At 32.7% G+C, this 15,045-nt stretch overlaps 1 protein-coding gene across 4 annotated transcripts in view; it reads right to left on the bottom strand.

Moving 5' to 3' along the window:
- The window catches only part of LOC128222244 (unconventional myosin-Va-like), an 87,342-nt gene extending 76,753 nt beyond the window's left edge, over positions 1 to 10,589 (bottom strand). For all 4 annotated transcript variants that reach the window (XM_052931197.1, XM_052931200.1, XM_052931201.1 and 1 more), the window contains exons 1-5: positions 10,443 to 10,589; positions 8,175 to 8,285; positions 4,060 to 4,113; positions 2,181 to 2,292; positions 1,511 to 1,567 (exon numbers count right to left, since the gene is read on the bottom strand). In XM_052931197.1, coding sequence (XP_052787157.1) covers positions 1,511 to 1,567; positions 2,181 to 2,292; positions 4,060 to 4,113; positions 8,175 to 8,285; positions 10,443 to 10,469 — 361 coding nt within the window. In that variant the 5' untranslated portion in view covers positions 10,470 to 10,589. The remainder of the gene's footprint in view (positions 1 to 1,510; positions 1,568 to 2,180; positions 2,293 to 4,059; positions 4,114 to 8,174; positions 8,286 to 10,442) is intronic.
- Positions 10,590 to 15,045: the final 4,456 nt, after the last annotated feature.

The following is a 15,045-nucleotide window of genomic DNA, read 5'->3' as shown; positions in this document are numbered from 1 at the left end:
CCGTTTCAGAGGAGATGTCGTTTAAAGATTTTGCTATTTTTAGCTGTGGCGGCCATATTGTGCAATGGACCAGAACCATTTGAGCAATTTTAATAAAGGACCACCCAAGGAACATTACTGTCAAGTTTCATCAAAATCTGCCGAACCGTTTCAGAGGAGATGTCGTTTAAAGATTTTGCTATTTTTAGCTCTGGCGGCCATATTGTGCAATGGACCGGAACCATTTGAGCAATTTTGGTAAAGGACCACCAAAGGAACATTCCTGTGAAGTTTTGTCAAAATCCGCTAATCAGTTTCAGAGGAGATGTCGTTTAAAGTAAAAGTTTACGCACGCACGCACGCACGCACTCACGACGGACAATCTGTGACGACATAAGCTCCATGGCCTTCGGCCAGTGGAGCTAAAAATGATATTCTCCCTTTTGCAACCCTGATGTATTTTTTCTATAAAGAGTATAATTACTGGCCTAGTTGCCTACTTTCATCAATATTAGTAATTAAGTATTTAATATCAAATTTGACCTTTATGACTTACAGCTGTTTTTCATTGAAGCCGTATTCCCCATTTATCTTAATGAGTTGGTCAGTGCATTCAAAAACAAAGAGATCATAACATGGTCAATATTTACTCACCACAACATCATAAAATTACCATTAAGACAGAAAATGTCAGTCTGTGTTTATACATTTTAGTGGAAGAATTTGGGCATTTTGTATGTCAATTATACTCCTGAATCTTCCCATTAGACTTGAAGACAAAAATCCTTATTGAGTATTTTTCAGTTCAGTATTGATGGTCAAATTCTATGAAATGCCGTAATTATGGTCAGATAATATGAATATTTTAAAACGATGGTTTGTGGCTGTTTATCATTTGATTATATGGATATTTCAAGATTGTTATATTAAATTATATGAGTATTTTAGGTCTGTTTATCAAATAGATTCTATAAATATTTCAGGACTGTTATAATTATATGAATATTTTGGGTCTATTTATCAAATAGATTCTATAAATATTTCAGGAGTGTATCATTAGATTCTATGAATATTTAATGCTGTTATATTAAATTATATGAATATTTCGGGTCTGTTTATCAAATAGATTCTATAAAAATATTTAAGGGCGGTACATTATATTAAAATATATGACTATTTTGGGTCTGTTTATCAAATAGATTCTATAAATATTTCAGGAGTGTATCATTAAATTCTAAGAATATCTCTGGTCTGTTTGCCATTTATAGAACCTGTGAATATTTCAGGGACCTTTTTTTTACCATAAGACTCTATGACCCATGATTTCAGCACTGTTTAATACTTAATTCTTTGGATATGGAGTGTACACAAAAGTGAGATGATGGATGGACAGACAATACTTCTCCTCATGTAAAGCATGGCTGGGAGACATTATTCTCTATGCAAAGAATTTTTCTTGTATACTCGTGGATAAAATGGTCTTTAAATGAGTAATGTTAAATCAACATTGGATTTGAAAATAATTACTTACCACAATAAGTGTAAATGATGTTCCTCTCTTCGAATCTGACCTTCAGGTTGTATAGCACTGAAAAATAGGTTATATAATACACTGAAATATTGTTGATACAACATTGAATAAAGATCATATAAAACTGAAAAATAGGTTATATAAAATATATACGAATTACTGATTATATGATTCAGAAAAAGCATATGATTTATTCTAGGTTCTTGTCATAAGACACTTTTATAAATCACCCATATTGTTGGAAATGTTTGCAATATTTGGATTTAAGGTCGAAATATTTTTTATTTGTATTTCCTGATACTTTCCCAAAGCTATTTCCGTGTAATTTGAAGTATTTATTTCAATGTAAAATAGGTGACAATCATGAAAACTGGGTTTGAATTTTCAACCCCTATGTCACACTTTTGCCTCATTATTTTGAAAAGCACCCACATAACACTGAAAAAGTCATGGAACACTAAAAGGGTTACATTAAAACCACTACCATACAAAATGTATGTAAAAGACTGTAAATATGCAAAACATGGTACGTCACTTTTCTGTTCATTTCTCAAAATATTTTTCTCGTACATATGTGTACAATCAATACCACAAGAAAAGTCGTGAAGACATATGACAAAGAGACTGAGGTAATTTGAAAATTACATGAAAGAACATTTCGCCAACTCACCCTCAGGTTCGTTGAGGTAGCTGAGCGAGGTAAGATCATTTTCTCCGATCAGAATCTCCGGGTTACGCAGATGTGGCAGACCAGCCTTGTCCTTTATCTGTATTACTGAGTCCTGAAATATTCATTGAATCTAATGATAAACAGTCCTAAGATACTCATACAAACTGAAGATATAAAATCCTGAACTGTTCATAGAATCTACTAAAATACAGTACCAAAATATTCATAGAATCTAATGATTAACAGCGCTAAATATTATTCATAATATCTAAAGACATACAATCCTGATATATTCATAGAATCTAAAGATATACAGTCCTGAAGTATTCATAGAATCTAAAGATATACAGTCCTGAAGTATTCATAGAATCTAAAGATATACAGTCCTGAAGTATTCATAGAATCTAAAGATATACAGTCCTGAAGTATTCATAGAATCTACTGATATATACATGTACTGTCCTGAGATATTCATAGAATCTACAGATTTACAGTCCTGAATTATTCATAGAATCTACTGATATATACATGTACTGTCCTGAGATATTCATAGAATCTACAGATTTACAGCCCTGAATTATTCTTAAAATCTGCGGTTAAACAGTCCTGAAGTATTCATAGAATCTAGCCATCATTCTGAAAAAAATCATACAATCTAACCATAAATCCTGCATTTCATAGATTTTTACCATCAAAACAGAACTTTTCATAAAACCTCATCAAATGTACTGCATTTAATAGAATCTGTTTATCATAAACTTTAACTTTGCTATAACATTTGTACATTCTGACCAAATTGGCTTATACTTAAGTTTACATGTTCATGGTCTCTGATCATAAAATCTACTGAAATTCATAAAATACGACTTTAAAGTTAAAATATTCTGCGATAGGGAAAGATATAGTTGCACAATTCAGAATGTGTTAAATTTATCAGTACTATCAAAAAAATAATAGAAAGGTATTAAAACTCAAGAAGAAGCCATTGCGTATGTTAGTGGATGCATGTATGGATAAATATGGATTTTGTTAAGAACAGAGGATTATACTGTAAAATAAAACTTCAACATAGAAAAAAACAGTAAAAGAAGGTTTTCACTAAAAGCTTTAAATCACAGACAAATAAAAAAGTTAGTCACTATATGCTTATATTACAGATAAGTAAAGACTTTAGTTACTAACAATATATGCTAAATATGCCAGAATACTATTATAATGCTATAAATAGTAAACATTTCAAGCAATAATACACTGTAGAAAAAGCATTGCGGCTAGTCTCTTCAATGATCTGGAAATCATTATGAAGTATTCTTCAGGGATATGCCATATATATTACATTTTGGTTGGAGTGGTATTTCTGCAACATCAACAAATAATATAAAATCAATGCAGATGATGTGAAATCAAATTCGTTCATCAGCCTGAAATTTGGTAGTTTTACGAAAAGTATACCTTTCTGTAGGTACTTAAATTCATTGATGTCTGCTTTCTGCAGTATTGGTCGTATGACTTTAACGTTGATAAGTGAATAGTTATGGAATATACTTTAGGAACAAATATTTTGTTGTGATTTTGAACCATGGTTTGCCCAGCCCTCAAAAACAACAAAAGATTAAATGTCCGACGAATAAAAATGAGCTCCCAGTAAGTTAAAGAATAATAAAATATTTACACTCCTATTTCACATAAAGAATTAAATAAAACCACAAAAATGACTGACAATACATTTTCAACATTAAAAAGACTAGCCCCAATGAAGAATATTATCACACTCAGTGAGTGAGACAAGTCCACAATAAACATCACACCAAGAAAAGTCTAGAAAGTTTACATTGTACAAGATCTACCACACCCACACACAGTGCAAGCTTTACTTTACCGTTTCCTTGGCCGATATCTTCTGGTGCAAGTGTGCGGAAAATGAAGAAGCACCCTGACACGAAACAAAATCATTAAACAAAATAAAACAAACTAACTCATGCAGCCATCTATCAAATTACGTTGTTGTGCAGGCCTTTTTCTATAGTACCCATGGGTCCGACCATTGGACCAAATTCACCCACAAAATATAGATTTTTCCCAAACTGGTGAATTCAATTGTGTGATGTTAAGTTTTTCATCACAGAGATCAGTATGCAATATTAAAAGTTATGGTTGCAATAGATAATTATTCTCCAAATAATAAGGATTTATATTTCAGGTCTTTTGAAAGGGAAAAGAAACTAATATTTTATTAACTTCCTTAGAAAAGACAGAAAAGCTTGTTCTTTCAACTGAAAATGTTCCAAAATTTTTATGTAATGCAATGATTTTTTTTCTCAAAATAGAATTAGAGACACAAATTTTCTCAAAATGTCTAGGGTCTTTTCACCAAAATGGGTAGAAAAGAAACTAATATTTCATTAACTGCCTTAGAAAAGACAGAAAAGCTTTTTTTTAACTAAAAATATTCCCAATTTTTTATGTAAAACGATGATTTTATTCTCAAAATTGAATATTAATTTCGAGACACAAATTTTCTCAAAATGTCTAGGGTCATATCACTGAATTGGGTAGAAAAAAGCCTGTAGTGTATGTATGTATGTATTTCTTTAGACCTTGCGGTCAAGGATAACCCGTGAAAGTGCAAGCACTTATTTCCAACGGGGTCCTTTGTTTTTGCTGAAGGGACAGCACGCTGAAGAGACAGTGGTGGGATACAAGGAAGTCCGGGTGCGATACCCTAGCTCTTTTTCAAAGAGACCCCTTGGTTCTATTACGTGCTTGGTGTAAAGCACCGATACACGGGGTACAACTTTCCTGGGTTAAACCAGTACTGAGTACACCACTTTTCCAAGCACTACTCTTTAAATGCCGAGCGCCAGGCAAGGGAGCTACTTGTATCAACTTTTAACGTCTTTTGGTATGACGCGGCCAGGGATCAAACCCACGGTCTATTGGTCAAGGTTTGAATTTACAAAATGGAAAACAATTCTCCAAAATAATAACATTAATAACATGATGTTTAACCATAGTCAAAATTAAGATGTGCAAGGAATTATATTTTTAACGAAGAAATATCTAAAAATATTCAGGCCTGATATCAATTGTTTTTGGTCATAATCGATCATGACGATCATGGCGATTCAACCAGTGTGTTGTTTTTTACTCTTTCCTCTAGTAATTTGCACAATTAGGGTATAGTCAAAAACCGATTGTTCTATCAATAATCGGTTTCTTGAGTGGAATCGATTATCAATAGTCAAACTGGAACCAATTCCCTAAACTAATAATAATACAAATTTACTGAACTTAAATCAACACATTCGACTTAAATTACACCAATACTGAAGAAAACCCACAGAATAAATAAACAATTCATATGTTATGGAACAGATTACATTCATCAATGTCTGACTTTCTATTCATGCAAAATTGTTGGATAATAAATGAATAGTTCACTACAAATACTAGAGCTATTGTACCTTCCAGACCCCTGAATGGTAAAATTATAACAGCATAAAGCATCATTCAAATTGTGAATCATTCACTTATATACTATTTTATAGTTATCAGCTTCTCTATTGATATACATATTATCATGAATAACAATCCTATTTTGGAGTATTCTTAAAATATATATATATATATATATATAACATTTAAACAGAGTTATCAGCCTTTCTTTCCATACACATAATTATTGTCACTGGTAACACTCGTACTTAGTTTTACCTTTAAAGTGGTGCTCATATTAAAAATCATTACAAACATATCAGTGATTTTTTTGGAATTATTTTCATGGCCTGTTCCTTCCAAATTGGATTTTTTTTTTACTTTGGGAAAGCTACAGAATCATGCTAACATAGCAAATTTACATTATTTCACTTTTTATTTAGGGGGAATAGCCTTTTGAAGACTGTAAATTGCACCAAAAAATTCACTGTACATGTATTACAAACATTAATTTTCAGTGATAAGCCTTTACCTTCTTAGTAAATTTATAATGCATTAATGGAAAATATTAATTACTCATTTTTATAACAAGATTGTAACCGTGCATTTAAAAGCTAACAACGCACAAATATTATATGACTGGTTGGTCCTAAGAGATTTGCAGTGATCAAATAGTGTCTCATAAGGTAGAAAGACCATATTTTCTAAGCCTTTCTTTCAAATTAAACACACTACCCTTCATAAGAACCATTGTTTTTTTTAGATATTTATTCATCAGATCCTTTTTTGTAAATTAAAACAATCATATAAATTGTGGTACATCTTATTTGGTAACTAGTAAGAGTGCATCTTTCATTATTTTTGTTATGGTCCAACTAAGGCCAGCATTTTAGTTTTGAGCATGACGCCGCTGACAATTTCACCAAAGCAGTCAAGGCACTGAAAACACCTCCCCTTTCTTTGAAAACAGTCCAGTTTAACCCTTTAGCACATAGACAAGTGGCCAGATTACACCTCCCAGTCAATAGCCATCTTACTGATAAGCAGTCCTTATCTGCATAGGTACTTTTCTGGATATTTGAAAATGAGAAAATGAATACAGCAGTATGACCTTAAAATCAATGTTACTCCAAATAATTGTGTCCAAATCTTTTTTATGTGAATTCATTTTTTATAGATAATTAAATTATCTAATAAATGGTGTCAATGATCAAATATTAAATTATTTTATTTCAGCTGTGAATGAATTTTCAAGATGGATTTGTAACATTTCTTTGAAATGTCATAATTGCATTAAATCAAAGCCAAAGGGTAATAAAATGCTGGGATCGATCTAATTTTTATTACCCCTATCATAAAAAAGACCCATCTGGATTAAAAAGCCGACAATTTATGTTCTTGTGTATTAATACACAGAAATATGTCAGGAATATCCGGTGTCATCCAGCTGAGAGATCCAGTCCAAGGTGTCTGTTTAACTTTATAACCCCCTCATAAAATTGTTTACAAAAAAAGAAAGCCGATAAATGATTTTCCGGTATGAATAAAAAGATCTAGATCAAACAAAACGCTTGCACATGACCTATTTTACAGCCAAAACTATGATGGACATTATATAAGCTTCACAGAAAATTTACCCATCATTTTCTCATTTACTAATTGTTTCTTTTGTTTGTAAACAAAATATTACCTTTAAGTAAATATAATCTCAATTGATTTTAATGGTAAACTGAACTGACGTAATATATTTAATGATTTACGCATCAATGAATTTGGGGGAAATTCCATACAGTACTTAGCTCGTGGTCTTATTACGTCACAATGGGATATCACACCTGCGATTGGGAGTATAAACACCTTCTCAATTTAGCAGACGATATTTTCAAGGGAAAATCAATACACAAAAGGTTAAACTTTAATTTTATAAACATCCGGGATATTGTTTACAAAAAGAAAGATGCAAAATTGAAATATTGAAATGACCCTATTGAAATATGCGGGCCATGCGTTTACATCCAGTAATGGATACGGTCGGCCAAATGCGTATACATCTGGTAATGAGCTATGTCGGCCTATCTCGTATACATGCGCTAAAGGGTTAAATTATTACCTGATCTTACACATAATCTTATCAAACTGTTAGTAACACATTATCCGTCCGATTGTTCAGAACTTTGTTTAGTAAAATAAGTTGTTAACAGTCATTTTCAGTTAGCTTTCAAATTGTAACTGCTCTGGAAGTTTTATTGATACACTTGAGATCTGCTATATTTCTATCAAGAATTGAAACAACAGTTTTAGATAAACTTATAACTACATATACATTATATGTGAGAACATAGTCAAATATTTCACCTTTTTAAGTCAACAAAGTTGTCATTAACAATGTTGCTAACTTTAACACAGTTCTTAACAATCGGCGTAATGCATCATAAAAATGATATTTTCTTAACCTTTATCTAATCATATCTTAAAGGTTATTGTTTCTTACTGTAAGTTACACATAATTGTATCTTACACATATTTCTGTACACATTATCTTATCTTATCTTATCTCACCTCGGCCTCCTCATACTGAACTTTAATCTGACACGGGGCTGACTTGAAGTCCTCCAAAAGCTCAGCGCCACGCCAAACTAAATCGGAGTCCGCCAGCCATACTCGTGCACCCTGAAAATAGAAATTACCAGGAATATTTATATATATATATTTTTATATATATATATTTACTTTACACAAATTCATTTAAGCCAACATGTTAAGCTTAAGTCCATTTCCTAGGTTGAAATGGGGTCCTCTTTGAGAGGCAAAGAGAATGTTCCGCGGATGGTTTCAACCCACCCATATTGAAAAAAATTGAAAACATAAGACTGGTGACTTTTTTCAAAATTGATTGGGAAAAACTCCTCTGTATTTTCAAAGTGAAGCTCGATTCCTAGCCCAAATTTCTCAGACAGCTTAAAACATACATGTACGTACAGAATTTGAGCCAGCCCACAAAGCATTTTAGCAATGCAATGCTTGCAGGCTTGTGCTAATTTTGACCACTGTGTAAATATTAAACACATTTCCCTCACACAAAATAAATTATCTTAATCCTGTCAAAAGCTACTCAAGATGTTTTGAGAAATTTATATGGTACCGACTTCTAACTGAAACTGTCATTGTGCCAATTAATATTAACCGCAGCTTACCTTCTGAAAATTTAGTATTAACTCTTTTTCATTCAACCCTGTTTGAATAAAAAATCGCTGATAAATATCCCCTATAAACTCCATATTCTGAAACTTTACACTGGTTTTACGCCTTTTTTCTGATTCTAGTAAAAATGTTATTCCATGCAAACAGAGGGCCGAGCACGAGACAACTGTAACTCTATCTAAAGATTGTACAACATATGTCTTGCCCTGAACCCTCAAACAGATTTTCAACACAGAATGTGCTATTTATAAACATGTGTCCTTTGGTGCCATAATAACTGGCTATTACATGCATTCATTATAATTATTTCATTTGCATAATTATGTACGGATGGCATTTAGTTATTTTTTCAGAAAAAAAAAAAAATGCGTAAATGTGTCAGACCATAAAATAAAACTATATTAATTGGAAACAGCTATTTTCCAGAGAATATGCAAATAACATGCTGGTATCTACTAATATATAAATTATTTATTTTCACGTCATAACAATTTTCATACTAAACTTTAATCTGACATTTCCCTTCATTCAATCCATCAATATGGAAATATTTTTTAATGCAGTGTACAAAATAAATGGTAGCCGATTGCCCCAGGTGACTTTAAGATAGCCTGACTGGTGATGAAATCATTGGGTTTGTAATTAAAAAAAATTGTCAGGTGAATGCTTACATGTACCACGACACTTTTAACTGACTTCCAGCAATTTCTCATTTGTATGGATGTATTCTGATGCATTAAGTTCACATATGCAAAACTATGTCTTGAACCTTAAAGAGGTAAATAAGTAAAACATATTTTTTAGTCATGCTCAGGGTTCGAATTTAAATTTTTGCGAGGGCTTAAATTTTCAACTTGCAAAACCAGACAATCAGTCACATTTTTTTAAGGGCAAACCTTTGAGTTTGCTAGGAAAAATTATATATTGTATGGAAAACAATGGTTTAACCCTTTAGCGCATGTATACCAGATAGGCCGACATAGGGTATAGTGTTATTGTTTAAATGAATGATCATGTAATTGTACAATAAACGATATCACAATATATATAACACTGACAGTACGTACTGAGGAAGTCTGATCAGGTCAGTATTGGTCTGTGCAAAATATTTTGAAAATGTTCCTTTTGTCATCTGTGTTGAGGGTCAATTTAATGTACAACAGCCTCTTCCACTTCGAAACAGTTTTAACGGACGGATTATTTCATTTTGGCTTCTTTTTTTGGGAACCGATTGATCATTGCCATCAGCCATTGGCGATTTTAAAATCAACACATGTAAAAAACTTATCTTTTAGCTTGTCATCATTATACAGACTGTATCTCGATATGATAATCGCTAAATATATGATGCAGCCAGAGATCGAACTTACGACCTCCGGACCTTTCACTCCATAGGCAGATGCCTTAACCACTAGGCCACAGAGACAGTTTGTTTTGTTTTAAATATTTCAACAGTCTACTTAAGTTACTTAGCATGAACATTCACACAGAATAAGAATGCAGACATGTTTTCTAACACGTATAAGTCATTTTAAAATTAGTCATGTTTGTCAACAAATCGATTGAACATGAAATGTCATAACATTGATATTAAAATGATATGTCAGAAACTCGCGAAATACTGACCTTCGTGTATAATTCGCTCGCTGACATCTTTAGGGTCACTTATCCATTTAACAGCAATTCTGAATTTCAAACCTAAATCAACATGACAATAAAATCATCAATTTAAACAATATTTCCTTGATTTTTCGTGTATTCGTCCGCCATAATTATTTGACGTACACCCACTTTCTCGCGAGAATCAATATCGACTGTGTACTCATTATTGGCCCTTTGTAACGCGCATCTGTAGTTTTCAATTTGATACAGTCTGATTATGAAATTCATTACTTTACGGTCACCGGTATCTTGTCTTATTTGCGCCGGTATGAACTGTAAAGACACTCCAGATATTGCAGAAGGATATATTTATCCTCAATTTATTGTGACTGATTGCAGATGTACTGTTACAGCGTCCCAAATATGAAGTTTTAGAAAATAAAATATTACAGCAAGGTGGATTTCGCAGGGACGGGTTAGGTCTAGGTTATTAATGGCGCCTTTAAACGTGGACCTGTATAATACTCGCAGGTTTTTGGGCCCAAGCTGCATGTGGCCTATAGTGATGGCAGAGAAACATTATTTTTAATGTTCTCTGGCATAATGCTTTTTTATTCTAACTATAAAATATGTCACATCGAATACCTCATAGAATTGATTTAATTTCTTCTGACAGAAAATAATAATGTATTCATTCTGATTGAATGTTTCACTTAGCGGCAAATATGTAGTAAAAAAATCCGCGTTTAAATTTATTCGACCTTTCTTTGTCGTGTGAGACAGATGACGTTTAAAAATAGAATTAAACCTATATCAATTTATTGAGCAGCTTTTGGTCATATATTTGTTACGTTGTTTCCGAAAAGAAGAAAGCTGATCGTAAATGGCTTTGTGGGACGTGGTATAAACCATTTGTAAAGAAATTTGGGGTTGTTATACATCAAGGAATGGTGGACATTGTTTTCAATTTTATTCATGGTGGATCTGCCAAATGTCAACAAGAAAGAAAGCGACGGTAGATTACCTTTTATTGAATTCGGTTAAAAAACAGAGGGGTGCGAGAAGTTATGGAAAGACGGGCATCAGGGCAGTGTTCGATATTTGCACCCCTATTTGATTCCCCGGGGAAGATAGCTGCCCATATTTCGAAGACTGACGAGAATGGCTATGTTACGGACCCAAACGAATTAAGGACCGTATTCAGATGGGGAAGTAACTTTGAAGTCGTATGAGTTCGCATCGTTAGAAGCGAAGGAGACGGGGCTTTGCAAACAGAAAGAAAAAGAAGTATTACAGAAGGAACTTGACTAGAAAGTAAGAAGGTAAAGGCCTTAAAGAATGGTAATTTATTTTGTTCCTACTGTGATAAGAGGGGAACTGGATGATAAAGTCAATAAGTATAGATAGTTTAAAGCATTTCCCAATTTTTAAAGTGAAGATGCAAAACAGTTGAGGAAGCTTGGTTTGTCGCTGACGGAATCTGACTCGGATGGTCATAACGTCATTTCGGATGATTTAGAAGTTTCGGACGATTCTTCACCTTACAGATGTCAGGGACTAAATATTATTTTAGACAGGGAAAATAGAAGGATGGTTTTCACTATTTAGACACATGAATTCTGAATAAGCCATTCACCCAGAAGAACCATCCTGCTGTGATTCGGACCTTCGCTCTTAAAAAATAAACCCTCAGATATTGTGGGGCGATGAAGATGACAAGGCTGTTTGGTTTTGTACCCCTTTTCAAACAAATAAGTGTTCTTACAAAGTACCACTCTCATTGGTGTTCAAAGGCAAGTTGAAAATGGCACATCACATATGTGCAGCTTGTTGGATGAACGAACATAAATATTGTCCACATACAGCCTCAGCATCACGATGGTGTCAGCTGCCAAAATTTTCATTTGGTGATTGAACTTGTGATCTGTTTTTACAAACAATGTGTATGGAACAAGCAAATAGTGATATTCATAAAATAGATAAGAATAGTGATATAATTTGCATTATTTTAACTTTGAAATATTTAATTATTTACTTCGTAAATTTACTTTCAGTTTTGGTTTATAGTTTCTGCTATATTGATGTTGGGGGGGGGGGGGGGTCATTGCTTTTGAATTTTAATTTGATTGGCTGTTCCTTTTAGGGGTATAAATAAATAAAAGGTTTTGCGGTTTTTCATTAGAACATTTTATTCTTCGAGTTGCAAGTTTGATAGTTTGTAGAAAATGTGTCAAAACCTTAACACGAGGACAAGAACTGATATGGCTCTCAGTCTGTTGGGATGGCATTCTATTGTATCACAGATCGATCTACGAAAGCTCATGTTTTTCCACAAACTATGCACTTTAAATGCATCACTACTTGTGAAGAAGGTGTTCGACTATAGGCTACAGTTATTCTGTACTCGCGGTAATAGCAGCCAACTTGGCTTTATCCCAGACATCTTCAAAATCCTTAGCAAATATGGATTAGATCAGCACATACACACCTACAGATGTACAGCAAAGCTTTCTACAAAACTGGCTTGGAAACGGTCAATCAGAACAGCTATCACGGGCTTCTACAGCTCTAATATTATTGTAATATTAATTGTTGGTTATCCTTTTATTTGCATGTCTCAGTGCGTTCTAAGGCTTTTGAACATTAAAACGGATGCAGTAAAATCAAAGGTATTTTTATAAAAGCATATTTTCCTGAGCACCTTCTATTACTTGTATTTCAATTTCGGCAAGTTTTTGAACTAGGTGCCACGAGATGTTTTTGGATATTGATTTTTTTTCTATTTCATTTTTTTAATTCTTTTCTTGGAATAAACTAAAATAATAGAAATAAGTATTCAGTGTAATGTACATCGCATTGATGATAATAGCCACAAACTCAGAAAATATAAGCTCAGTTCTAAAGTATATGCTTTATCTTACAAAATTATTACATTAACATCGTCATCCTTGTGTAACAACTTTGTGCCTTATAACATGTAATATATATTGCTGTACATACTGTATATATGACCGTTTGTTTGTTAAATATGTTTAAATCACTTTCGGGTGGAAATAAAGAGAATAATAAAGAACTTCATCGAACCGGTTTTATATTGATGTTTTTTTTTAAGTTATGGGAGCAAGAACTAGATGTATGAATGATTGATACGTCTTGAAAAAATACCTATATAGATTATCATAGATAAGGATTTATTAAGATGTATATAATAATAATCAGTATGATTTGGTGAACGTATTTTCATAAAAATGACTTTAATGTATATTTGTGTCTTATTTATAGAACTATTGAATGTAATAATTATGATTGGGGAAAAGGCATAATCGCACCACTTTTTAAGAAGGGTGATTTAAACGACGCTTAAAATTATAGAGGAATCACTCATAAACATCATAGCCAAAATTTACTCACCAATTCTCCTTAATAGATTAGGAGATTGGTCAGTTGTGAATGAAAAGCTCACAAAAAATAATTTGGTTTTCAGAAAGGAAAATCTATATCCGACTGTATTTTTATTTTACAATCGATTATCATCAAGAGTTCGAAGCGAAACACAAAAACGTTACTGTGTGTTTATTGACTAAGCTACAATTTTTTGACCGCATTGACCACACATATCTATGGCACTAGTCGTTAAATAAAAATGTAAGTGGCCGCTTTGTCGATGCTCTTAAAACGATGTATAACTGTGTTAAGTCGTGTGTTAGATATGAAAATGTGATGGTTGTAAAAATTTAAAACACTGTTATTATAAAAATTTAAACATGTATAGAAATGATCCATGTGATGTAAATAGAAAGAATATGGTAGAATCCAGAAGCTTGTATAAGAGTACTGTGAGAAAAAAGAAATGTATGTATGATAAAATGCAGACTAAGAAATTAGAAAGTGTTAGATTATCAAATGCTAAGATGTATTGGAAAATGTTAAAAGGGTCAGTTGTTAAGGACGAATGTGGTAATTTGTCAAATGCAGATTTTCTACAATATTTTAAGGCTATTAATGACCCAGATTCAACATTTTATCAACCTGGTGAAGATATTTTGTATTTTCATGATAGATATATGAATGAAGAATTGAATATAATAAGCTCATTTGGACAATTATTACACTTGTTTCGCATTTCCCTTTTATGCCTTACTAAATTGTCTTTTTAATTGTTGTGATTAGTGACAATAATGAAATACAATAAACTAAACTACTACTTAAAAATCCAGATTTGATGTTAAAGTGTGATTATAACTGATTATAATTGATTATGCATGACTGTGTTATGGCCAAATGTTAGTTTTAGCTTTAAAGTGTGTTCTTTGTTTCCTGTTTCACTCTCCCTTGCCTTTATTAAAGAGGTGAAGATTATAGTTTAAGTGGGTCTGTTAAGTTTAAGCTCTACTGGCCAAACTCAGAAGAGCTTATGCGATGGTACAGTTTTCATTGTTCGTGCCTCTGTCTGAACGCAATTGCTTCTGAAAGTTTGTTCAAATCATGCCCTTTGGTCATTAGTGGCAAAGACCCGAAGTCCACAAGTTTCTTTGAAAATATTATTGTCTGAAACCGCTGCGCATAGACCCTTGATAGTTTGCATGTAACATCATTTAGTGGTCCTTTACCAAGATTCTTTAATTAT

Source organism: Mya arenaria, chromosome 16, assembly GCF_026914265.1.
Source record: "Mya arenaria isolate MELC-2E11 chromosome 16, ASM2691426v1".
Lineage (NCBI taxonomy): Eukaryota > Metazoa > Mollusca > Bivalvia > Myida > Myidae > Mya > Mya arenaria.
This window is presented reverse-complemented; position numbering and strand designations above follow the sequence as displayed.